This window comes from Pristis pectinata, chromosome 9 (assembly GCF_009764475.1).
Source record: "Pristis pectinata isolate sPriPec2 chromosome 9, sPriPec2.1.pri, whole genome shotgun sequence".
NCBI lineage: Eukaryota > Metazoa > Chordata > Chondrichthyes > Rhinopristiformes > Pristidae > Pristis > Pristis pectinata.
This window is the reverse complement of record NC_067413.1, coordinates 97,986,288-98,012,783: the sequence shown is the minus strand read 5'-3', so window position 1 is coordinate 98,012,783 and position 26,496 is coordinate 97,986,288. Positions and strand designations below refer to the sequence as shown.

Below are 26,496 nucleotides of genomic sequence, written 5' to 3'. Positions count from 1 at the left end.
AGGAACACCAGTGTACAGTAAATGGCAGGACCCTTAGGAGCATTGATATACAGTGGGATCTTAGGGTGCAAGCCCATAGCTCCCTGAAAGTAGCAACACAAGTGGATTGGGTGGTAAGGGAGGCGTACAGCATGCTTACCTTGAGTAGAAAAGTCAGGAAGTCATGTTGCAGGTGTATAAAACTTCAGTTAGGCCACATTTGGAGTATTGTGTGTAGTTCTGGTTGCCACATTACAGGAAGTGTGTGGTGGCTTTGGAGAGGGTGCAGAAGAGGTTCCTGGATGTTGCCTGGATTGGAGTATATTAGCTATAGGGAGAGGTTGGACAAACTTGGATTGTTTCCACTCGAGCATCAAAGGCTGAGGGACGACCTGATTAAGATATATAAAACTTATGAGGCAAAAATAGGGTAGATAGAGTCTTTTTCCCAGGGTGGAAATGTCAAATTCTAGAAAGCATGGGTTTAAGGTGAGAGGGGTAAAACGTAAAGGAGATTTGTGAGGCAAGTTTTTTTTTTATAAACAGAATGAGAGGTGCGTGGAACACAATGCCAGGGGCGGTGGTAGAAGCACATATAACAGCAACGTTTAAGAGGCACGCCCAGAACAGACACTCTATTCAGAGCTCTGTCATGCCAAGAAATCATGTCAAGAAATTACTTGGTGCACAGAGGAAAATATTCAAGTATGTTCTTGAAGCCAACTTGAAAAAGTGTAACATCCACTTGGTGAATCTCTGGCTCATGACCACTCAAACTCAACAAATAGCTTTCAGGATGGTATTGAGAATCTTGAGCCCATGCACTGGGAGTACACAGAAGTAATGGCAGAACTTCACAAACTACCCGAGCTTAGCTGAGAGAAGGGCAGGACAGGCAGCTCAATGTAACAGGGTTCAGCTGTTTCAGACACAATAAAAAGGGGTGTAAAAGAGGTGGGGGAGTTGCACTACTGATCAGTGAGAATATCACAGCGACACTTAGAAAGGACATCCTGGAGCGCTCATCCAGTGAGGCAATACGGGTACAGTTCAGGAATAAGCAAGGTGCAATTACTGTGATGGGGTTCCCAATAACCAGTGGGAGACTATGGAAAGATGTAAAAGCAACAGGGTAGTTGTACTGGGTGACTTCAAGTTCCCCAATATTGACTTCAGAGGACCAGAGAACAGCCAATGTTATTCCTCTGTTTAAGAAGGGCAATAGAGACAAACCAGGACATTATAAGCTGGTTAGCCTTACATCAGTGGTAGGGAAATTATTGAAGAAGATTCTTAGGGATAGGATCTACTTCCACCTGGAAAAGCATAGACTTATTAGGGACAGTCAGCATGGCTTTGTGTGAGGGAGATCATGTCTTACAAACTTGATTGAGTCTTTTGAGGAGGTGAAGATGATTGATGAGGGTAGACTGATGTTTGTAGTATAAGGGTTAAAAGCATGCCTGCAATTAAAAGTTGTCTTCTAACAATCCCCAGGCTGAGCAAGCAGGCTCTCTTGGGAAACAAGTAAATCATGAGGCCTTGGGTGAAACATGTAGTGATGTAGTAAGATAAGGTAAACTTGTTTATGGCAGGAAGACAGTTAAGACCAGCCCGGGTGCAGTAAATACTCGGTTTCTGTATTAGGAAGGATAGCTGGTTTCTCAGTGTAAAATTAGGAATGAAGCGAGGGTTCTTTAACTATACAAGTGTGGGCTATAAGCAAGCTCACTGGACTTCTCCTTGGACCCGGATCCAGAACAGTGGCAGGACTTCAAGTTCTCCACACCAGTTGTCATTCTATGGAGTCAAAAAGGGCATGAGACTCGTTGCTTTATTAGTATTTTAGAGATTTGTTGCTTTATTGATATTTTAATAAATATAGTATTTGTAACCTTATATTGTTGACATCATTGATCTGAATCCTTGAAATCTCTTTACGTACTGTTACAATGTTGTATACACAGACTTTAATAAAGCATTTGATAAGGTCCCTCATGGTTAGCTTATCCAGAAGATTAAGGCAGATGGGATCCATGGAGACTTGGTAGATTGTATTCAAAATTGGCTTGGAAAATTGGCATAGAAAACAGAGGGTAGTGGTGGAGGGATGTAATTCTGACTGGAGGTCTGTGACCAGTGGTGTTCTGCAGGGATCAGTGCTGGGAGCTCTGTTGTTTGTGCAATGATTTGGATGAAAATGTAAGTAGGCTGATAAAGTAACTTTAAAGATGACATGAAAATTGCCAGAGTTGCAGACAGTGAGGAAGGTTGTCAAAGGATTCAGCAGAATATAGGTCAGTTGGAAATGTGGGCAGAGAAGTGCCATATGGAGTTTAAACCAAACAAGTGTGAGATGTTGCACTTTGGGAGGTCAAATGTAAGGGAGACATATACAGCGACAGGACCCTTCGAAGCATTGATGTACAGAGAGATCTTGGGGTGCAAGTCCATAGCTCCCTGAAAGAGGTGACACAGGTAGATAGGGTGGTAAAGAAGGTGCACAGCATACTTGCCTTAATCAGTTGGGCTGTTGAGTATAAAAGTCATGTTGCAGCTGCATAAAACTTTATAAAACTTTGTAAACTGTATAAAACTTTGGTTAGGCCGCATTTGGAATATTGTGTGCAGTCCTGGTTGTCACATTACAGGAAGGGTGCGGAGGCCACGGAGAGGGTGCAGCAGGGGTTCACCAGGATGTTGCCTGGATTAGAGAGTATTGGCTATAAGAAGAGGGTGAACAAACTTGGATTTTTTTTCCTCTGGAGCATTTGAGGCTAAGAAAGAAGTACGTATATAACATATCTTAAAAGTAAGATAGAAATCCACCTGATGGAAGCATATAAAATTATGAAAGACTTAGACAGTATAGATAGAGTCTTTTTCCCAGAGTAGAAATGTCAAATACTAAAGCGCATAGCTTTCAAGTTAGAAGGGGAAAGTTTAAAGAAGATTTACAAGGCAAATTTTTTTTTACATCAAAAGTGGTAGATGCCTGGAACACACTGCCAAAGGAAGCAGATACAATAATAATGTTTAAGAGGCATTTAGACAGGCATACGAACAGGCAGGAAATGTAGGGATATAGACTAGGTGCAGGCAGATAACATTAGTTAAAACTGGCATCATGGTCAGCACAGTCATCATGGCCTGTTCCTGTGCTGTATCGTTTTATATTCAGTGTTCCTCCTACCTCACCTACGGCAGAGTTTGCAGGTCACACGTTAACCTTATCAATAACCTCAGGACCCAAAAAACCGGAATGTACAAGTCAGCCCCTATCTCAAGGGACTGCCTATAGTTAATCCATAATTGAACTTAAGTAGTAATTTAACTACATATTTTATTGTTACTAGTTCCTTTCAAGATTATGTTAAAAGTTAAGTAACTATCAAATTTAAAGACTTGTTGAGCATCTTTGCAGAGAAATACTAGGCAAGAAAACTGTAATTATCACTTTATTCCGATTTTTGCAACAGCATTTTAGTGGTGTGATTATAGAAGAGTTACAGTAAAATTATGATATTTTGTTTTACGGATCATTTCCTAGCATACATTTTGGACATAAATTGTACCTTTTCACATGATTTAATCACAAAAAGCCTTTTGTCTCAGGTAAATTTAGACAAACTCAATTGTATCTAATTCTGTCAAATCTTAATGTGAATTCACTATAACTTCTGTATAAAGTCATGTAAAGTGTCCCTCCATAAAAATAATAGAAACAAAAAACATTCTATGACCACTAAATTTATTCCTAATCCCAAATTTTAATATTTCCTGGGATTATGCAGGTAGTTTTTAAATTGGCTTTAATTCTTGAAACCATCATGCCTTTTTCATATTGAGGTCAAAATTAAATATTGCAAGCTATTTTTGATAAGCAGATTATGTCCTCACAGAAAAGTATTCCTGATCTGTATCCTTCTTAAATAAGATGCCCAGCACATCATGAAGTAAAATGTTATGAAAATGTCTGGTGAATGTAAAATATGCAATTTCATTCCTACATCAATCCAATTGCTGCCAAACATGGATGTTTCCTTCAGCATTACAGCATGTATAGAAATAAAAGGATTCTAAACTTTACACTTTCAATAGAACTCATTAACCAATTAGACTTTGTAAGCTACATGCATATTCAAATACATGACACTACAATACATTTTGGTTAGTGAAGCAACCTGTATCATTACTGAACGCCGAATTCCACATATTATGGCCATCATTTTGAAGGTATCAGATGCAGCCTGAGAGGAGAAAGCATGTAGGATATTGTATTTAAATGAATACATTACCATACGAATGGGATTTTATTCTATATTTGCAGGTTCTAAATCTTTTCTGGTCCAAATCTAGAGCTTTCTCCATTCTCCTTGCTATTTTTCAGTTTGACTTGGAGTTAAGTAATCAGCTGTGTAGTGATTTCTCCCAAGTGCTTTACCCTTACTAGGAGGTTCCATCACCGGTGCAGAAACAACTCACTTTTACAAAGTCGAGCTTCACATCAAAGGATGATGCAGCATCTGCAGAGCCGTTGTCCACTGCCACCCACTGAAGGTGGTGGGGTAACAGGGGCGAAATAAGCATGAACTTTAATATCAGGTAGATGGGCCTAGAAAGAGAACAATATTTTCAGGATTGCAGGTTTAAATTTACAGCCATGAATAGAGATTCCAACATTTGATTCACCCTTACAATGTCAAGGAATACAAATTCACACTGTAGAAATCCACACCACCAGCATCCAGAAGACACAGGAGTGTAAACTATCCACCCCCCACCTCCCCCCACACACTTTCAAAAAGACATCCACTTGCATTGTTTGATGCTGCGCCGAGAATCTGGCACTCCCACAGTAACAGCTGGGTGTGGTGTGCTAATATACGGAGGTTGCCTGTGAGGGGTGGTTTTGGGTGGACTGAGCCAAGTGGTACAGGCACACAGCATTGAGATGTGGGGCTGTGGGGAGCAGCCTGGAGTGGATGATGATTGTGAGCCATTGCTAGGAACCAGCAGTGGCTTCTCTCTGTATTGACATACCACACAGATCTTAGGGCTCTCTCAACACAGTGCTCACTGGTACCTGAGCTTCTTACCTTAAAGAAGTCTCCAGGCTGGGGAGAATTACGCAGGTAGGCAAAGATAAGAGTAAACGGCAGTTTCCATTACATCCGTCAGGAGATGATGAGAGTGTCCATAAGATCAGTGCAGTCCGTCAATGCATGTAGCAACTGCTATCCTTCTCAATGGCCTGCACTCGCCACGCTGGCCAATATAGAACACCGAGTCCCACATCTCAGTGCTGAACAGCTGCACTGCTCACCCCGCGTCACCCAGCACCAGCTCTCACAGGGACCCACTGCATGTTACCTCAGTGGCTCACTCCACACCAAGCCAAATATCAATGAGACCATTTTAACAGTTCAATTACTGCAGGAGCACCAACGGAGGATTGAGCTGTCAATAAGGTTCCCAGCACATCAGCATGCAGTAGCAGGGAGAACAGAAGCTTAGGCTAGGTTTCTGTTACTGTTGTCATGCTTTTTGGTGCTTAAAAGACCTCCAGCCAAAAATAAAGCTGAGGAAGTTGCTCTTTACCCTTATTCTTTTGATTCCTGCCCGTGTGACTTGCTGACAGTCGTACAGTTCTATTCTCTCCAGGTTGTGACAGCTCTTCAGATGTTCAAGTGTCACATCAGTGATGAGGGGACAGTTGTCTAGTTCTACAACCTGAAGTCTTTCATGACCACATGGACTGTTGCTAAGGTGACGAATCCCATCATCTGTAATCAGTTCACAATGAGACAAACTCTGCAAAACAAAAATAACTGAAAATATGTGTTTCATAGTATCTGTGGATCAGCAGCCTTTATTTTCTTGGTTTGAATATTCCACACTGCAAAAGAATCTTACTGTGGAATTATCAATGCTTAAGAAACCCCAGACCTCAATCAGTGAGGATTGGTAACAACATCTCCTCCTCACTGACCATCAACACAGGTGCATGTCAAGGCTGCATGCTTCGCCCCTGCTTTACTCTCTGCACATGTTTGTGGGGCTAAGCACAGCTCCAACACCATATACAAATTCGCCGACAACATCACTGTTGTTGGACGAATCACAGGTGGTGATGAGTCAGCTTACTGGAGCGAGATAGGACACCTGGGTGAGTGGTGCCACAACAACAACCTCTCACTCAACGTCGGTATAACTAAAGAGCTGATTGTTGACTTCAGGAAGGGGAAGGAGGTCTACACTGGGGGATCAGTGGTGGAGAAGGTCAGCAGCTTTAAATTCCTGTATGTTAACATATCAGATGACCTGTCCTGGGCCCAGCACATAGACGCAGTCACAAGGAAAGTGCACCAGCATTGTTACTTTCTTAGGAGATTAAGGAGGTTCGGCTTGTCACCAAACACTCTAACAAACTTCTGCAGGTGTACTGTTGGGAATGTCCTGACTGGTTGCATCATGGTCTGGTACAGCAATTCAAATGCACAGGAACACAATAAGCTACAGAGAGTAGTTAACTCTGCCCAATACATCATGGGCACATCCCTCCCCACCATCTGTAGTATCTATAGGAGGTGCAATATCCATCATCAAAGATCCCCACCATCCAGGTCATGTCATCTTCTTGCAGCTACCATCGGGCAGGAGGTACAGAAGCCTGAAGTCCTACACCACCAGGTTCAGGAACAGCTACTTCCCTTCAACCATTCGGTTCTTGAAACAACCGGCACAACCATAATCACTAGAGTTTAGCAACACTATGACCACTTTGCACTAAAATGGACCTTGTTTTTTTTTGTTCTAATTGTGGTCTTTCTTGTAAAAATTGTGTATAATTTATGTTTAATTTATGTTTTTCTTGTGAATGCTGCTTATCTGAAGCTATGTACCTGTGATGCTGCTGCAAGTAAGTTTTTCATTGCACCTGTGCACACATGGACTTGTGCAGATGACAATAAACTCGACTTTGACCCTAGAAGAATGTTAGACTAAACCCATAGCTGGAAGCCAGCAAATGAACACTTGTAGCAGAAATCACAGTTTCACTGTTTTGTGCACAGTGAAGAATACGATTACAACAGATGACTTGGCAACCAGAATGAGACAAAAATAAAGGCAAAGAAATCAGTCCAGCTGATAGTAGTCAAAGATTAGAAGCAGAGACTATACATATATTCACAAAAACACCTAAAATATATAAACTGATGTTGCTCTTAATTTTGTATAGTCAGAGATCAGCCTTTTCATTTTCCTTGCAGGTAGGAAGTGGCATAAACCAAGCTGTAGTTGGTAGTTAACAAGTTGCAATAAAAAAATACACCCTCCACCCAAAAGCTGCATCAGTCAAAACCTGGAACTGAAGCACCGAGGCCACCAGGAGCATGGCTGAAAATGTACTTTTCACAACATCCTTCATTTGTGTTGTAGCTTTAACATAGAAAAATATCCTTACATGATTCAGAGGTACAATGAAAACAACTCAGAAATATATAGTTGGGATCTATGGTCCTTAAGAAGCCTTTTGGCTCTTGTGAAAAAGTGTTCATGTAATTCGGGGGAGTGAATTTTCACCTGGGGAACCAACAGACAACATCAATGACATCCATACGTATCCAGCTCTTTGGGTTCGATCAGACTGAAAAGCAACCAATCGCTAGAAAGAAAACAAGACTGAATGAAAATCCTCAAACTTTTTAGAAATATATTAGAAGCAAAAGAGTAACTAAGGAAGAAATAGTTCCTCTCAGGGACCAAAGGGATAACCAATGCCTGGAGGCAGGGGATACAAGTGAGATCCTAAATGAATACTTTGCATCAATATTTACCAGGGAGAAGGGTGTGGGGGCTGGAGAGTTAAAGGAGGGTACACTGATATTCTGGAGCATACCTGTATCAGGAAGGAGGAAGTTAGAAATACTGGAGCACAGTAGAATGGATAAATCGCAGGGCTTGACATGACCTGTCCCAGGAGGCCTAGGGAAGCAAGGGAGGAGATTGCTAGGACTCTGGTAGAGATTTTTTTCTTAGTTTGCGCTTGCTAGAATATTACAATGGAAGTAAGCTTTTCATTGTATTCTTGACTGTGCACAAAACAGTGAAACTATGATTTCTGCTACAAGTGTTCATTTGCTGGCTTCCGGCTACGAGCTTAGTCTAACATTCCCCTAGGTCCAAAGAATATTACAAAGAAAGATACTAATTAACAGCCTGCTTCAGATGAATTCATATGGAAAAATATTGGCAAAAATTAGGGAAAGAAATTGTTTCTACAGAAGGAAAGTAAAGCATAGAAGATAACTATGCACAATACAATATACAAGCAAGCAACAGAGTTCCCCCAACATCTCTTTATCTAACTTCACTGGCTATATGAAAAAACTTTTGTCAAGACACCCAAATCATCTTGAACGTAATCTAGTCAGACTTCTCTGGATGTTCCCATAAGGTCATCGAGTCATTCAGCAACGAAACTGGCCCTTCACCCCACCACTACTGTTTTGCCCTTCTGATTCCATTTGCCCACATTAGGAATGTGTCCTTCTATGCATTGCCTATTTAACTGTCTGTCTAAATGCCTCTTAAATGCAATGATTTTATCAGATTCCACCACCTCCTCTGGCAGCACCTTCTAGTTATCAGCCACCCTCTTGTAAATAACTTGCCTTTCAAAACCCTTTTAAAATTCCTTCCTCTAACCTTAAATCTATGCTTTCTTGTTTTTGATACCCCAAGATTTTGACTAGCCTATCTGTGCCTTTCATAATCTTATATTCTTCTATCAGGTCACCCCTCTGCCTCCTTCAATGCAGGGAAATCAAGGCCAGCCTAACCAACGGCCTATCCAATCTCTTGGTTTACCTGAAGTCCTCCAATCCTGGCAACATCCTGGTGAATCTCCTCCGCAGTCTTTCCAGTGCAACCACATCCTTCCCATGGTGTGGTGCCAGAACTGCACACAGTATTCCAAGTGTGGCCTAACCAGTGATTTGTTGCTAAAGTTGTAAAGGTGTTAATGTGTTCAAGTGGAGATGGTATGATTAAAAGAGCAGGGAGTTTCCATAATGTCCAGGGCAATAATTCTATTTTAATAAATATAATAAAAAGTAGATAAGCTGATCATTTGTCATTCATTTGGAATGTGAGGTTTGCTGTGATCAAGAAGTGTTCACTTATACAAGAAGGTGTGCATATCAAAAGGTAATTTGTTGCTTGTAAAGTACTTTTGTATAATAAGAAAATTAGGATATAGAAGATTTTTTTATTTAGATCAAAACCTGAATAGATAATGACAATACATATTTCTATGGGAAATTTCTGCACCTCTTGCTTTTAGGAGATAAGGAGGCTGGAAAGTCTTCATTCAGCACAGCAATCAATGAGACACCAATGATGACAGCAATAATATTAAGGTGGATAGAAGGTTGCAGAGTATCTTATGACATGCTAAATATTAAATATAGCAGTACATGGTCCAACCAATAAGTTCAGAAGATGGGCCAAGCCAGTAGAACTATTGATCAAACCAAAATGAATGTGCTAAGACACAACACAAATGTTTAAAAGTATTCCAACTGAAAGTATTCAACGATCACCATCAAGATAGCATTTATAATGTAGAGATGAATAGCTTAACAGGCCATCTGTCAGTTTTGTCAGATGCAATGTATTAAGATAAATTGCAACATTTTGTAGCTTAATACTGGTGTAGAAGCCAGATCTTACATAAAAACCACTAAAAAACTAGCTGTTTGAACTTTGCATTGTTTACACTCAGTTCTGTTAGACAAGAAAAATGTGTTGAAAATATTAGCTCAGATGAGTACTTGATTTTGTGAACATTTAATTTGAGAACTGAAAGGTAAGTAATGTGTGAATTATTAAAATGGATTATTGAAGGGAGTGATCAAACGATTTGGAAATTAAAGAAAAGTTCAGAGTTAGGGAAGGTTACACGTTTAATGAACTGCCTTGGGATGTACTCAAAATCAAGGCCAACAATTTCCAATTTGAAAATGCCTTTGGACAAAAGAGGAATTGCAAAGGGAAGTACAGATGCACACAAGACCTTTGTTCATACTATTTCTGTAAGTACATGAAGTCCAGCTACATGCACCACAACACTACTGCAACAAGAATAACCTGTACAGAAATGGTCTCCTTAATGTACTGAATGTTCTAAGATGCTTCACGAGAGCATTACCAAGCAAAATGTCATATCAGAAAGAAAAATTAGAGAATATTACCAAAAACTTATCCAAGAAGTTAGGTTTTAAGGAGGATCTTAAGAGGAGGAAAGAGAGAGAGAGACAAGTTAAGGGAAGGAATTTGAACTTAAGTTCGCAACAGCTAATGACACGAATACTAGCAGTGAAGAGATTACAATAGAGAATGCAGAAGAGATCAGAAACATGACATTTTTGAAAGTGTAAGGCCTGGTGGATACTACAGGAAAAAAGATAGAGACCGGACCGTGGAATGACCTGAAAACAAAGAACAGAATTTTAAGATTGAAGTGATGATCAGTCTGGAGTTAATATAAGCAAGCATAGGAGCATTGGATGAATAGGACTTGATGCGAATTGGACATGGGCACCAAGGTTTTAAATGAGGTTAGCTTTATGTAGGGTGGGAGATAGGTCTCTAACCAGATGTTGTAATGGTCAGTCTAGAAATAACAAAGGCATGGATGAGGATTGGAGCAGCAAAGATGAAACCCTCCCTGCCAGATACAAGAGGCATAGATAGAGGAGATTGTTAGAAACTTTTTCCCATGGTCGGGATATCAAAAACAAGAGAGTATAGGTTTAAGGTGAGAAGAAGGAGTATTCAAGAGGATTTAAGGTGAAAATTTGTTTACACAGAAAATGGTCAATATCTGGAACTTGCTGCCAGAGGAAGTGGTGGAATTATATACAGTTATTATATTTAAGAGATATTTGAACAAGCAGTTAAGTAGGCAAAGCATAGAAGGATACAGACCTAATGCAGGCGAATGGGATTAGTTGCAGTTGGGCAAAAAGGTCAGCATTGACGAGGTGGGCTGAAGGGCCTGTTCCTGTGCCATACAACTCTATCAGTTGATGCATGCACAAATGCTGTGAAGCGGAGATGGCTGAGGTGATGGCGTGGATATGCCATCAGAGAGTCAAACATAACAATAAAATTTGTGAATAATCTGAATTTGTCTCAGACAGCTGCCAGGAGAGGGATGGGGTCAATGGCTCAGGATCAGAATTTATTACAGGACTAACAAATTGGTTTCTATATTCCCACTATTTAGAATCATGGAAAAGTTACAGCACAAATGGAGGACATTTGAACCTTGGTCTCTGTCAGTCAGAGTTATCTAACCTGTCTCACTTCCAGTACTCATTGTGCAGGTCACTATTCTTCAAGTATACATCAAGAGCTGTCTAGATAGGTTTCTGTCTCTACCATACTTTTAGACTTCCGTTCATCTGGATACTGGACGCGTAGGCTGAGAACATGAAGGCAATGGACAGGTGAATAAAAATAGTAGTGAAACAAAGCTGGATAACTCAGTATACTGGAGGAACCTGATGTGCTACCAGCAGCAGAAAAGTACACTGTCACAATTTGGAAGCTCATGGCCTGGCACATCCCTCACTCTGCCAATACTATCGACTCAGTTCAATGAGGTGTGCAGAAGGGTATGCTGGGAGCAGCACCTGTCATATCTAAAAATGATGAGGTGCCAACCAAGTAAAAGTGCAACACAGGACTACTTACATGCAAAACGACAGAAATAGCATCGGTTGACAGAGTTAGGTGATCCAACAACCAACGATAAGGTCAAAACTACAGTCACACCATATCTAGTCATGAGTGTTTGTGGGAAACTAAAAAGCTAACAAGAGGATGTGTCCCCAAACACATACCCATCCACGATGGCGAGGTCAGACACGAGTGCTAAACACAAAGTTGAAGCATGTTCAACCATGTTCTGCCAGAAATGCAGAATAGAAGATCCATCTTGGCTTGCTCTTGAGATCCCCTTCATCACAGAAGGCAACTCGACTGATTCCATGCAATATCAAGAAATGCTGAGAGCACTGCATACAGCAAAGGGTGTGGGATCAGGCAACATCCCAGCTGTGGTACGGAGGAGGAGTGCTCCAGAACTAGCTGTGTCTCTAGCCAAACCATTCCAGTATAATTACAACACTGGCAGTGACCCAACAATGTGGAAAATTACCCAGGTATGTCACAGAAAGCAGGTCTAATCCAATACACCAAATTACTGCCCAGTCTACTCTCAATCATCAGCTTTGTGATGAAAGCTATCGTTGACAGTTCTATTAAGTATCATTTACTCACCAATAAACTACTCATTGATGCCCACTTTGGATTCTGCCAATATCACACAGCTTCAGACCCCATCATAGCCGTGGACCAAAGAGTTGAATTCCAGAGGCGAGGTGAGCATTACTGCACTTGACATCAAGGCAGTATTTGACAGTGTGTGGCATCAAGGCAGCCTGATGAAGTCAATGGGCATCAAAAGTAAAACACAAAGGTAAAACAAAGGTTGTTGTCACATGTCGCACAAAGAAAGGTGCTTGGTGTCGTCACAGGTCAATCATCCCAGCCCCCAGTTACTGCCAAAAGAGTTTCTCAGGGCAGTGTCCAAGGCCCAACCATCTTCAACTGCTTCATCAATGACCTTCCTTCCATCATGAGATCAGAAGTGGAGATGTTTGTTGATGACTGCACAAATTTCAATACCATTCATATTTCCTCAGCAAATGAAGCAACTATGTCTGCATGCAGCAAGACCAATACATTGTTTGAATTGATAAGTGGCAAGTAACATTTGTGCCACAAAAGAGCCAGGCAATGACCACCCCCCACAAGAGAGATCTAACCACCTACTTTTGACATTCAATGGCGTTACCATCACAAAGTCCACTACCATCTATATCCTGGGAGTCCCCAGTGACACAAAACACAACTGGATCAGCCATGTAAATACCATGACTAAAGTGCAGGTCAGAGATTTGCTATCTTGAGGTGAGTGACTCACCTACCAACAGCCCAAGGCCTTTCCACCATCTACAAGGCAGAAGTCAGAACCTGTAATGAGTGCAGTGCCAACAACTCCCAAAACGCTTGACACCATCTAGGACAAAGCAGCTGCTTGATCGGCACCCCATCTACCATGGTAAACCTTTACAAGGTAAACCTTCACTCCGTCCACCGCTGTGCGATAGCAGGAGTCTATACCATCTACAAATGCTCTGCAGTTTCCTGCTCAGGATACTCCGGCAGCATTTAAGTTACCTTTGACTTTGATCCTGGGACAAGGGCAGTAGATATATGAGAACATCAGCACATGCAGGCTTGCCTCAAAGTTGCACACCATTCTGACTTGGTAATATATTGCTGATCCTTCTTTATCACTGGGTCTAAATCCTGGAACACCCTAACCAACAGCACAGGAGGAGTACCCTGATCAGAAGGACTGCAGCAGTTGACAAAGGTGGTTCACCTCCACTTCCTCAAAAGCACTTAGAGATGGGCAATAAGTGCTGGCTTTGCCATTACACCCAAATCCCAAAGATGAGTGAAGAGAAAAAAATTATGTTGCCAAGGGATAGGATGTGAAAAGTAGGAGGGGACCAAGAATAGATGCTTGAGAGACTTTAGAGGTGCAGCAGCAGATACAAAATTAATCTCAGCTTCTCGGGCCATGACTGAATAAGAAGTGAACCAGATAAGGGCTGGATGGCAGAGAAGCCGGGTGAATCAGTGCTTATCTGAGATGGTCTTAAACAAGTGGATAGAAGCTGGTTACTATTCACATATGAAGAACCACCACCATGAGAAATTGAGTCTGGAGTCTGCTTGGACAAAAATAACAGGTCTTTTTCTGAAGTGTGTTAAAGGTCTCTCCAGTGGAAACTATTGAGCATTATATGGTGTTCAATTTGTCCATGAAGGTAATGTAAATGCAAATTGATGATGAAAAAATCAGCGGCTCCTATTCCAAGTGCAAGGAATGATAAAAGGAACCAAAAAGCTTTTGATGCATTTGTTAGACAAGCAATAAGAAAATTCTTCAGGTGGCATTGCTTACTGAAACTATTTGTGCAAGAGGTTATAAACAATACTTTTAAGCTTAGAAGAACACCAAGAATGAATTACTACATAGGCAGCATGGCTCACAAAGTGACGTAAATGAGAGAAAAAGAAAGCTTTGCGGGTGGAGTCAACAGAGAAATGAGGATAAATTCTCCAGCTGTGGTCTAACCAATATTTGCCTCTATTTATGAATCCCAGGATCCTGTACGTTTTACTGAGCATACTTTCATGCATCACCCAAATCCCTCTGTTCCTGCACATCCTTTAGAACTCTGCCATTTCATCTAATTAATCTTTCCTTGTCTGTTCTGCTAAAGTGTAATACTTAAATTTAATCTGCCACTTACCTACCCATTCAGCCTGCCTAGTCTTCCTACAGTCTATTCCCAGCCTCCTCATCGTTTACCACACTTTTAAGTTCTGTGTCATCTACAAATTAGGGTGTGTAGGTTAAAATTTTAAGACACCCCAGCATGTTTCTTATGGAACACCACTGTCTGCCAATAACTGCACCACAATGCCGCTATGAGTTGTTTTGGGTTTCATACTCTTCCTTTTGCTTTTCTTATTTTTCCTTTTCACTTCCCCTCTCAGTCCCGTTCTTACTGGAATCATCCATCTGATGTGTCAGAAAACTAATTTCTTTCATCATTTCCTCTATTTCCTGTCATCCAGGGAGCTCTGGGTCTCTGAATTTCCCTCCTTGTACGACTGTACTTAGCCCATATCTGAAAATTCGGCATTTTAAAGCCCACCCATTGTGCTTTAACAGTTTTAGCTGGCAATAATTAGTTCCACATTTTCCAAGCCAGGCCCTCCTTGTCCCTTTGAAATTAGCCTTCCTCCAATTTAGAATTTCTACTTTGCCCTACCCCTTTATTAACCTAAAGCTAATGATCTGATGATCTCTGCTCTCCAAGTGCTCTCCTACTGACACATATAATGTTTGACCCATCTCAGAGCTGTAGAACACAGAAATAGTCCCTTCAACCCACCATCCATGCCAATTTTGCACCCAACTATAGTAATCCCATTTACCTACATTAGGTTCATGGCCTTCTATGCCTTGGTGATTAAAATGCTTTACATGCCTCTTAAATGTTGTGTCTCTGCCACCACTACATTGAAGATAAAATTCACTATTGTCTCTAGTGTATTTGAAAGTCAAGATTTCAAACCTGGCACAGAGTCATGGTCTACTGGGCAGCAGTGATTCCTATCGTCCTATGTGCTTTTGAGACAACAGGCAAGATATCACCAGTGCTTCCACTGCAAAATTTCCAAAACCACTGGAAGGATAAGCAAACCAATGTCAACATCCTCTTCCAGGCCAACCACTCAGCAATGATGTGGGAAACACATTCACATTATTTAGCTCATCTCTAGGTAATATGTTAGTACAATTTAACAGCAGAAATGGCTTCTTCATGGTTGAGAATAGTTCAGCATTCTTAAGTCTTCAAAATGGATCAGTAATGGCTGAAGACCAAGCCCTTTTCTTGATCACATGGGACAGAGACAAGTCATTGAGTCATAGAATAACACAGCACAGAAATGTCCCTTCAGCCCAACTCGTCCATGCCAACCAAGTTGCCTATCTGCGCTAGTCCCATTGGCCTGTGTGAGGCCCATATCCTCCTAAACCTTTCCTATCCATGTACCTGTTTAAATGTCTTTTCAACGTTATAACTGTATCCCCTCCAGCACTTCCTCTGGCGGCTTGTTCCATATACCCACTGCCCTCTATGTGGGAAAACTTGCCACTCAGGTCTCCCACTCTCACCTTAAAGCTATGTCCTCTAGTTTTATACTCTGCTACACCGGGGAAAAGACTGACCATTCACCCTCATGATTTTACACACCTCTACAAGGTCACCAGGGAAAAAAGCACCAGACCATGCAGTCTCTCCCATTACTCAAGCCCTCCAGTCCTGGTAACATTTTTGTGATTTTGTTCTGGAACCTTTCCAGTTTAATGATATTCTTCCTATAGCTAGACGGCCAGAACTGCACACAGTACTCCAAGCATGGTCTCACCAAAGGCTTGGCTGAACTTGGCCAGGATACAGTTGCAGAAGTCAATCCTGATAAACAATGCAGGAATGTGTGCTCTCTGCCCAATATGGCTTCGGATCACTTTTACGGTTGACAGTCATTGGCTAATGCTACAGTCTATTAACCTTGTGTGGACAAATAAAACTATTAACTATGTTAAGATCAGGTCAAATCACTGAGTCCCAGATGAGAATCCCCCAACAATAATTACTATCTGTAGTCAGAGTTCCAAACTGAGAGTGGGCATTTGTAAAATTTACCTGTCCCAGATTTGGCTTGAGCCTTATGACTTCGTAGAAGGTAGATTCACTTCAAGTGTGATTCTCACCACACTGCAATCGAGAGACTTCCCCAATAGTACAAAATCAACCAGAGAATGTGAAAAAGACAGACCCTTACTGACTGGGACTGAAATTAAACATTTATGTCTCAGTTTGGCTCCTATAAATTTTAGTTTTCAATCCTTTGTTGTTGTTTATGGGGCCATACTGTGCTAAAGGGAAGACGTGGGGACAGCCTGCAGACGTCCCAGCTCTTATATTTTAGGCCACAGCCAATGAAGGCAAGAACTCCATATTCCTTCTTCATCACCCTCTCCACCTCTGCTACTTGTACTCTAAGGTCCCTCTATTCATCAGCATTTCCTAGGGCCCCACCATGTACTGTGTATGTCCTACCCTTGTTTGCAGTTCCAAAATGCATCAATTTGCAATAATCCGGATTAAATTCCACCTGCCATTGCTCTGTCCAAATTTCAGCCTCCTATGGAACTACCAATTTTCATATCATTCACAAATTTACCTCCTATATTCATATCCAAGTTATTAATGTACATCACAAACATCAAAGTCCCAATTCCAATCCTTGTGATACACCACGAGTCACCAGACTTCAATCAGATTTCACCCTCTGCCACCTATTACCAAGCCAATTTTGGAACGACTATGCCAGCTTTCCCTGGATCTCATGGCTTTACCCAATGTCACTGCTCTATAGTTCCAATAGGTCTCTCTACTTTTCCTGCAGATTTCCTCTTTTCCCTCTCTCAATTTTGTGGCTTATAGAATATCCCCAGTAGAGAGATAATTCTCTTTCTTTTCAATTCAAACTAAATGATTCTATATGCTAGACTCTCAAGAACATCCTCTCTCTTCAGAAGTATAATATCCTCCTTAATCAGCACAACCACTCCATATTATTTTTCATTCCTTATTTTATTCTGGACACCTTTTATCCTGGAATAATATATCATAAGTTAGTTTATTTGCAGCTTACCAACTTTACTCACTTAAGAGACACTTGGACAGGCACTTAAATAAGCAAGGCACAGAAGGATATGGACTTCATGTGGGCAAGTGGGATTAGTCATTTATCCAAACAAAGATTTGTTATGTCAACTAAACTCAGGTATTGATTTTTAGATTGCGTAGGTTATATCTGACAATCTCAGACCATACTGAAGAGGAAATAACCAATTTGATAAACAAAAGCCATATGAGAGAGTGAAAATGCACAATGCCTTATAAAATACTGCACAAGAGACAGCTTCACCAGTTTTGTCTTTTGAAGCATGGCTGTGTTTGAAACTGTTCAAAGGAAATATGATCGAAATTAGAGGTGGTACTGAGTTGGGTGCTTCAGACATCTGCACCGGAGCTGAAGAGACTTTGCCTCTTTTATTTATATTTTCTATATGCAGTACCTTACACTTGCTCGCATTGGGCACCTCATATAGCTGATCAGTCCATGTTCACAGGGTAGTTTGAACCAAGGCCCCTGAAAGAGTAAATAAGGTTCTCCAGGCATCTTAGAAAGTAGTTGTCAGTTGAAGTGCAAAAATAAAACACTAGGACATCCACAGTCACAGCAGATTGAAACCACTGCCTCTCGCTCTCTCCTCGTTAGCCTCTGGCACAAACTTAATTAAGGCACACTAAATAAGTTCAGGCTGAAGAACTTGTAAATTTATTGGCAGCTAAATTGTACAGAAGCAAAAAAGTCCAGTTTGGGAGCAACACACCAGCCTGCTAGTTTTCTCTATCGATGGATGAGAAACAATAACTATGTCTGCCACTGAAATCCATGTATGGAAATTGGAAGTAATCCGGTGGAGTTCACTCTGTTGCTTCTTCCTTACTTCTTCCTTCAGTCGTTGCATATGACATGCTATTTACAGCGGTCTCTGTTTTCATCATTTTTGTTTTGCAGAAGTTAACTTTAATTTCAATTGCCTGTCCCAGTCTATTTGGTCCATATGAACAGATCATCTTGCTGCCTAAATAGTTTTCTCAAAAATACAAGTCTGATAGCAGAAAACTTACAAGCCAGCCAACTTTTTTTTAATATATTCTACTGCTGCGTTAACAGCTTAATCATACTCTGTAGCTTAATTGCTAGACAGTAAATGTACCTTTAGCTTTCACTCTAAGTACTGAAACAACTACCTTCACTGAAACTGAAAACAGCTGATGTTTGTATTAAAGGTATAACCGTAATTCTTCTGCTAATTTGTTTTGCCATAACGTTGCTGATACAATGGGGAATATATGTCCTTTTAATATTGCAATGCTGACGATATATCATTTGCCAGCAAGCCACTGCAAACTATGCAAGTACTCTGTGTTGTGTATCCATAGATAAGTGGGTAAATGCTGTATCACAATGCAGCATTTCCAGCATCCCCCCTTTCAGTCTTAGCTTCCTATATTATTTAGATATGTAAAGCATGTGATTGATACCCATTTATTGTAACTTAGTAAACTCCTTCCAAACGTGAGCCAAATGTGTCCAAAAAGTGATGATATTGAGTCTGGTAGTAAGAAGGCAAGAAAACCATTGCTTTAGAAATTACAAGTTTTAAAGCATTTTGATGCTGGAGATCCAGCAGTTTGATACCTACAGCTTGCTTGAGATACTTCCTACGAAGGCTAGAACAATTTATGGTAAGGCCGACAAAATCAAATGAAGTGCTCAAATTGTGACTCCTTTAAGTGCTGTAAAGACACCTTGCAGTGGAAGCAGCATCATGCAACACATGAAAAGGCTCTTTGCAGCCTGAGTCAAAAATCAATGTAAAGTGCCTCTATCTATGGTTGCAAGATGCTGAAATTTTGTTTAAAGATTTAAAGTATGAACAAGGTGAGAGTTCACATTTAGAATGTCTTAGTGTTGGTTGTGATTGAATGTTTTAAGGGTGGTTGCAATTTGCATAACATCAAAGTGAAAAGGTTAGTTTCAAGTCTAAAGTGGCCAATTTGAAGAAAATTATCGAAGGTGATGGCTATTCACCAAGTTCTTAATGTGAATGAATAACCAGGAGTGAAGGGAAAGATGCTGGGAGTGAACAATATGGTAGGGAGAGGATGAAAGAATGCAGGCCAACACATCAGGAGCAGGGAGAGAGCAAGCTCACTTATCTACCTGGAACTGGGAGTGACATCACCATATAGAAAGTAAGGAACGGCAGCCGATGGGTGAGTATCAGTAAAGTGTTTCTTTCCTCTCCTTTCTTTAACTCCTTGAGGGACTGAAGTTTGTAGGTTTTAAAACAGAGAAAGGTTACTAGTTGTAGTAATTTAGGGTTTAAAAGAGGGAACGTTCACTAGTGTAGTTCTCCGACTTATAAGAAGTGACAAAGTGGTAATCCAGAGGTATGGCAGAAGTAATCAGCCTGGTGGTTTGCTCTTCCAGCAGACTGTGGGAAATCAGGGAAACTTCCACTGTCCCTAGTGACCATACATGCAGGAGGTTTGTCAAGCTCCTGCTCCTGACTGTCTGCGTAGAGCAACAGGAGCGGCACTGTGAAATATCTGCAATGCTGAGAATATTGTGGATGGTCCACTTACCAAGCCGGTCACATCACAGGCAAAGCTAGAAAGGTGATGGGTGACCAACTGGAAGAGCTGTAGACAGTCAGTGCAGGAGCCCCTTGTGGTCATCCCCCTCTCAAACAGAGCATATTCTTTGGATTCTGCAGAGGGGAATGGCTTTTTAGAGGAAAGCAGCAAAGGTCAACTTTGTGGCACTGTGGTTGGCTCAGCTGGAGAGCAGGAGAGAAAAAAGACTAGGCAAGCTATGGGGGTAGGGGGCTCAATAGTGAGGGAAGCAGACAGGCATTTCTGTGAACAAGACCCCAAAATGCTACGTTCCTCCCTAGTGATGGGGTCAGGGATGTCTCAGAGTGGCTGCACAACATTCTGAAAGGGGAGTGTGATCAGCCAGCAGTCGTGGTACACATTGGTACTAACAGAGGTATAAAGAGGGATGAGGTCCTGCAAGGTGAATTTAGGGCGTTAAGTAGAGGGCTGATGAGAAGAACTTCCAAGGTTGTGAGTATAGAAATGGGAGGGAAGGTCAACATAGCTCAAGGAGTGTGCAGGAGGAAGGGCTTTAAATACTTCGATTATTGAGACTTCTGGGGACAGTGGGACCTTTACAAGCAGGACAGGTTGTGCCTGAACCACAAGGGAAGCCAAATCCTTGCAGAGAGATTTGCTTCTTTTGGGGAGGGTTTTAACTAATTTCGCAGGGGGATGGGAAACAGAAAGCAGATGGGGAGTTGGAGTCAAATGTGTCACCCCTTCAGTTGCCGTGATTGCTCAGGACAGGAGGTTTCTATCTGGGCAGTGGTGTGACTTGGACCAGAGTCATGATCTGTGATCTCCCTCACAGTGGAGGGGAAGGTCATAGAGTATTAACCAAGCGAGTCCAGTAGGAAGTATAGATAGGGGATTAAGACAGATAGGTTAAATTGCATTTATTTCAATGTAAGAAGCCTGAAGATAAGACTGATGAACTTAGAGCACTAATCAACATACTGTATGAAAATATGATACTATTGCAATCAAAGAAACTTGGTTGTAAGTAGGGCAGGACTGGCAGCTCGATGTTCTAGGATATAGATGTTTCAGGTATCATAGGTAGAGAAGTAAGAGAGGAGGGGGCATTGCAATGTTGATTAGGGAGAACATCACTGCAGTACTCGAGGATGTCTTGGTAGGTTTTTCCAATAAAGCCATATGGGTAGAACTTAGAAATGAGAAAGGAGCAATTGTTTTTCTGGGATTATACTATAAAACTAACAGTCAACAGAGAGGAGCAGGCATAAAGCCAAACCACTGAAAGGTGTAAGATTTCAACTTCCCCAATATTGAGTGAGTGCCTTAGTGTGAGGGGTTTAGATTGGCAGGAATTTGTAAAGTGCATACAGGAGAGTTTTATGAGTCAATATGTTGATCTTCATATTAGAGAAGGGGCTCTGTTGGAATTAATCTTAGAAAATGACACCAGCAAATGGTGGAAGTGTCAGTGGGGGAGCATTTTGGGAACATTGGTCAATATTCTGTAAGTTTCAAGTTAGTTATGGAGAGGGATAAGGATGGCCCACAAGTTAGAGTCCTAAATTGGGGGAGGGACAATTTCAATAATATAAGACAGTACCTGGCGAAGGTAAGTTGGGAGCAGCTGTTGGCAGGTAAAACAACATCTAACAATGGGGAGGTTTTTTTTAAAAAGTTAGATAGTGAGAGCTCATAGCCAATATGTTACCATGAGGTTGGAAGGTAAGTTTGGCAAAGTTAGGGAGCCCTGGATGACAAGTGCTGTTGAGAAGTTGATGAAGGAAAAAAGGGAAGCACATGACGGGAATAAACAACTGAAAATAGAAGAGCCCCTTGGGGAATATAGAGAATGCAGGAGAGTACTTAAAAAGGAAAATAGGAAGGCAAAAAGGGACCATGAAATATCATTGGTAAACAAGATTAAGGTGAATCCCAAGTCATTCTATAAGTATATTGAGAGGAAGAGAGTCACCAGGCAAAGAGTAGGCCTTCATAGGGACCAAAAGGGACAATTTATGCATGTAGCTGGGGATGTGAGCAATGTCCTAAATGAATACTTCTCATCTGTATTCACTGCGGAGAAGGTCATGGTAGAGGGAGAGTTCAAGGTGAGGGATGGTGATGTTCTGGAGCATGCTGACATTAAGGAGGAAGAGATGTTGGCTGGATGTCTTGGGATGAATGAAGTTGGATATATTCCCAGGCCCTGGTGAGATGTACCTCAGGCTCCTTTGGGAGGCAAGGGAAGAGATTGCTGAGCCCTGTTGGAATATTTTTTGCATCTTTGATAGCCAAGGGTGAAGGACCGGATGTCTGGAGAAGGGCAAGTGTTGTTCCTTTATTCAAAAAGGGAGTCAGTGAGTCTTACATCAGCGGAGGGAAACTATCAGAAAACATTCTCATGGACAGGATTTATTTTCACTTGGAAAGGCAGCGATTGATTAGGGATAGTCAGCATTTTTCATGGGAAATTCTCACAATTTTTTTTGAGCAGCTTTCTGAGCATATTGAGGTGAGGAGTGAGGTATATGCTGTCTACATAGACTTTAGTAAGGCCTTTGACAAGGTCCTGCATGCTAGGCTGGTCCAGAAGGTTAGAACCCATGGGATTCAGGGCAGGCTGGCAAATGGGACCAAAAATTGGCTTTGTAATAGGTGGCAGAGTGGTCAAGTGTTGCTTTTCTGATTTGAAATCTGTGACTAGTGGTGTACCACAAGGTTTGGTCCTGGGACCTTTGATTTCTGTCATATATATTAATGACTTGCAAGAGGTATGATAAGTAAATTTGCAGATTGGTGGTGTTGTAGACAGAAAGGTTGGCTAAGGCTACAGCATGATATAGATCAGCTGGAAAGTTGGGCAAATGGAATTGAATCCTGACAAGTGTGGGGTGATGCAAACAAGGGTAGACGTACACAGTAAATGGTAGGGCCCTGGCCAGTGTTGATGAGATAGAGGGACCTTGGAGTACACAGAACAGTACAGCACAGGAACAGGTCCTTCAGCCCACCGTGTATGCTCCAACCATGATGCAAATCTAACTAATCCCATCTGCCTGCACATGGTCTGTATCCCTCTCTTCCCTGCCTGTTCATGTATCTGTTTAAATACCTTTTAAATATTGCTCATACCTGCTTCTACCATTTCCCTTGGCAGTGCATTTCAGGCACCTACCACTCATTGTAAAACAAAAAACTTGCCTTGTAAATTCCTTTAAACGTTCCCTCTCTCACCCAAAACCCAGTAATTGATATTTCCACCCTGGGGAAAAGGACTTTGATTATCTACCCTTTCTGTGCATCTTATAATTTTATATACTTCTATCAGGTCACCCCTCAACCTCTGATGCTCCAGAGAAAACAAGCTAAGTTTGAACAGCCTCTCCTTATAGCCAAGTCCACAGATCCCTAAAAATGGCAGCACAGCTAGAAATGGTGGTAAAGGTGGCATATGAGATTCTGGCAAGGTGAAACAGAAATAAGGATATGTTGAGAGGTTCACGTATTGGGAGCACACAGAAACTCTGTGTAAACAGTGGTAGGGGCGTACCATCTCACACACTACATGACCTCCTGGTCCGTCAGAGACCTGCGGAAGGATCTGTCTTTTCTACATTGGCCTCCAGTCAGCTCAGAACTCAGAAAACTGGAGTGGAAGAAAGTCATGCTCAACCCTGAGGGACTGTCAATGGCAAAGAAACGTTACGTGAAGTTTCCCAGTGATGCTATATCCCAGGCTGCCACTGGTGGAACACCTGAGTGTTATGGGTTTGATCCATGACTTTGTCTGGCTTTCCAAGTGCAAAAAACTGCAGTCATCACTGGAAAGTTAAGGGTTATTTGGACTAAATGTTAATTGTTCCATTTGGTAGAACACTTAATCAAAGAAAGGCATTTATACAAGTATGAACAATAAAACACTGATTCCCAACATTAATTCCTGAAAACAACTAAGTGTAAAGGTAAACCAAAAGAAAATTGGAGGTTATAAATGAAAGACAGAATAAATGTTATTGCTTTATGATTCAACTGCAAATGAGTTATTTGAGCTCACTCACCAGTGCCTCTAGCCTAGGACAGTGAATGGATAATTGAATCAACGTGTTGTCTGTGATCTGTGGGAAAACACATGCGTTATTGAAATTATTGGTCTCCTATCAATCAATTTACAAATATAATGGGTTGGATCATGTTGGTCCAGACTACCTACTTGGAATCTCTGCCCATGGTTGCCTAGGCTAGATGCAAAGGGATGATCTCGCTGAACCTTCCATCACAAAGTTCAGTTTAATCTGAATAGCAACAGAGCATCAATGGCACAGTGAGTAGGTCACAGTCTGAAACAGTTCTATCAGTTTTGTTGGCTTCAAAGACTGGAGCATAACACTGGCAAAAGCAGAAGTTGCCATTGATTTCAATAGTTTGTAAATGTTTCTGAGAATCAAATTGAAATAATTCAAAGCAATTAAAAATTTGTTAACTAAAATGCACAACTAAATATTAAATATTTAATAAAAATATTAAAGAAAACCAAAATAATTTAGCAAAGCAAATTAGCTTGACCTTTGCCTCCTGAATCTTCACCATATAACACCCACAGGTCTCGATCCTGCAAGATGTGAGAGGTGATTCTCCAGCACAATACTGGCCCTGCTACTGCACGCCACAGTGGTGAAAACAAAGAGATATGTCCCTCTGAATCTGTCAATATATCTCAGATCTCCATATTCAATAGAAAGGGCTGGAAGTCCTGGACTTACTTCCATATTAGTTGCTGAAATCAGAAGACAACATGATCTGGCCCATTAATTGCTCCTTCATGAAACATAAATATTAGGATATAGAAATGTTTCACCAATGTAAGAATGCAAGCACATCACAGTACCATGAATTTTCACTATTATTATTACAAGTGGAAAAGTTAGAATTACTATAGATCAGCTCAGTATAAACACTTGGGATCAGCATGCGTTCCAAAAAGAAAACTTCAGATTAAAAAGAATCACTTTGTGGTAATTAAAATGTACCAATGTAGTGCTGCTTTGAGTTAAGAAAATGAATTTCTATTTGTTTAAGAAAACTAAATTTCCAAGGACAACTTCTGAAAGTTCAATTATTTCTGCAACTACATGAATAAGAAGTAATTATTTGGCCGCTCTGCTGTTTAATTAGATAATGTTTGATCTGTATTTAAATTCCTTATGACTTGATAACCTTACTTGACAAAAGTCTATCAATTTTTGCAGTGACTAATTAAGATTAGGGTCCGTGTAAAACAGAAAATTACAGCCCACACTTTCCCCCCACCAACATACAAGCACCATAAAATTACAGAAAATCCAGGGAGCACCACTGGCTCCAGGGGCCAGTTGCTATCTTAACAACAGATACGGCATATAATGATATTAAGTATATGAAGGAGGAAATAGAAAATATAACACAGGATATGCTAGTTGCCTTTTAGAAAGCATCTGCGTGCTATTATATACAGAGGTAAACTCATGAGGTAATACTCCAGGGCATTCAGAAAAAAATACATCAAAGTTAAGTGCTTTCTCTGAACGTCGACTGTTGAGACTTTTCCCATTCCTCTCGGATGTGAAACGTTTCCCAGTCCCCTGACAGAAAGTTTAATACATTTCTCCCCTGCCCACGTTCAATAACTAGTGTATTTCACACCATCAGCTTTAACTGGGAATTTTTCAAATTCATGTCCACGTACGTGAGAGTGGACCAGTGTAGGAGTGAGGAGCTGAGACTTTGGCTCAAGAGGCTTTGGCATAGAGGCACAGGTGAGGAGCAGGTAAGAACTGGTACAAATTTTTATTTTCCTGTTAATCTGTGAGCTTTGACTCAGTGTAGACAAAAATGGCACTCAGGGCAGTGGAATGCTCCTCCTGCAAGATGAAGGAAGTCAGGGAACCTCACTGCACCCAACTGCAGCTTCTGACAGACCGGGTCAAGGAACTGGAGGTGCAGTTGGATTTACTCAGGATTATCCGGGAGACTGTGGATATCATAGGTTGTGGTCCATATAGATACCAATGACATAAGCAGGAGCAGGGATGAGGTCCTGCAAAGGGATTTTTAGGGAGCTAGGTAGAAAGTTAAAAAGCAGGACTTCCAGGGTTGTAATCTCAGGATTACTACCCATGCCACATGCTAGTGAGGTGAGAAATAGATACATAGTGCAGCTCAATACATGGCTAAGGAGCTGGTGCAGAAAGGAGGGCTTCAGATTTATGGATCATTGGGCTCTCTTGCAGGACAGGTGAAGCCTGTACAAACAAAATGGTTTGCATCTGAACTGGAGGGGAACTAATATCATTGCAGGGAGGTTTGCTAGTGCTACTTGGGAGGGTTTAAACTAGAGTGGCTGAAGGATAGGAACCACAGCAGCAGGGCAACAGCTGGTAGGGTTGAGGGCAAGAAAGATGGTATAACAAGTAAGACTAAAAGGAAGGACAGCAAGGGTCTGGCTAATAAACATGGTGGGACTGATGGG

The 26,496-nt window shown here is 41.2% G+C and overlaps 1 protein-coding gene across 1 annotated transcript in view; it reads right to left on the bottom strand.

Annotated features, from left to right (window-relative positions):
• Positions 1–3,124: 3,124 nt before the first annotated feature.
• Positions 3,125–26,496, bottom strand: part of fbxl2 (F-box and leucine-rich repeat protein 2) — a 142,717-nt gene continuing 119,345 nt past the window's right edge. The window contains exons 13-15 of the mRNA XM_052023033.1: positions 24,050–24,106; positions 5,581–5,793; positions 3,125–4,594 (exon numbers count right to left, since the gene is read on the bottom strand). Of these exons, the coding sequence (XP_051878993.1) occupies positions 4,487–4,594; positions 5,581–5,793; positions 24,050–24,106 (378 nt within the window). The 3' untranslated portion in view covers positions 3,125–4,486. The remainder of the gene's footprint in view (positions 4,595–5,580; positions 5,794–24,049; positions 24,107–26,496) is intronic.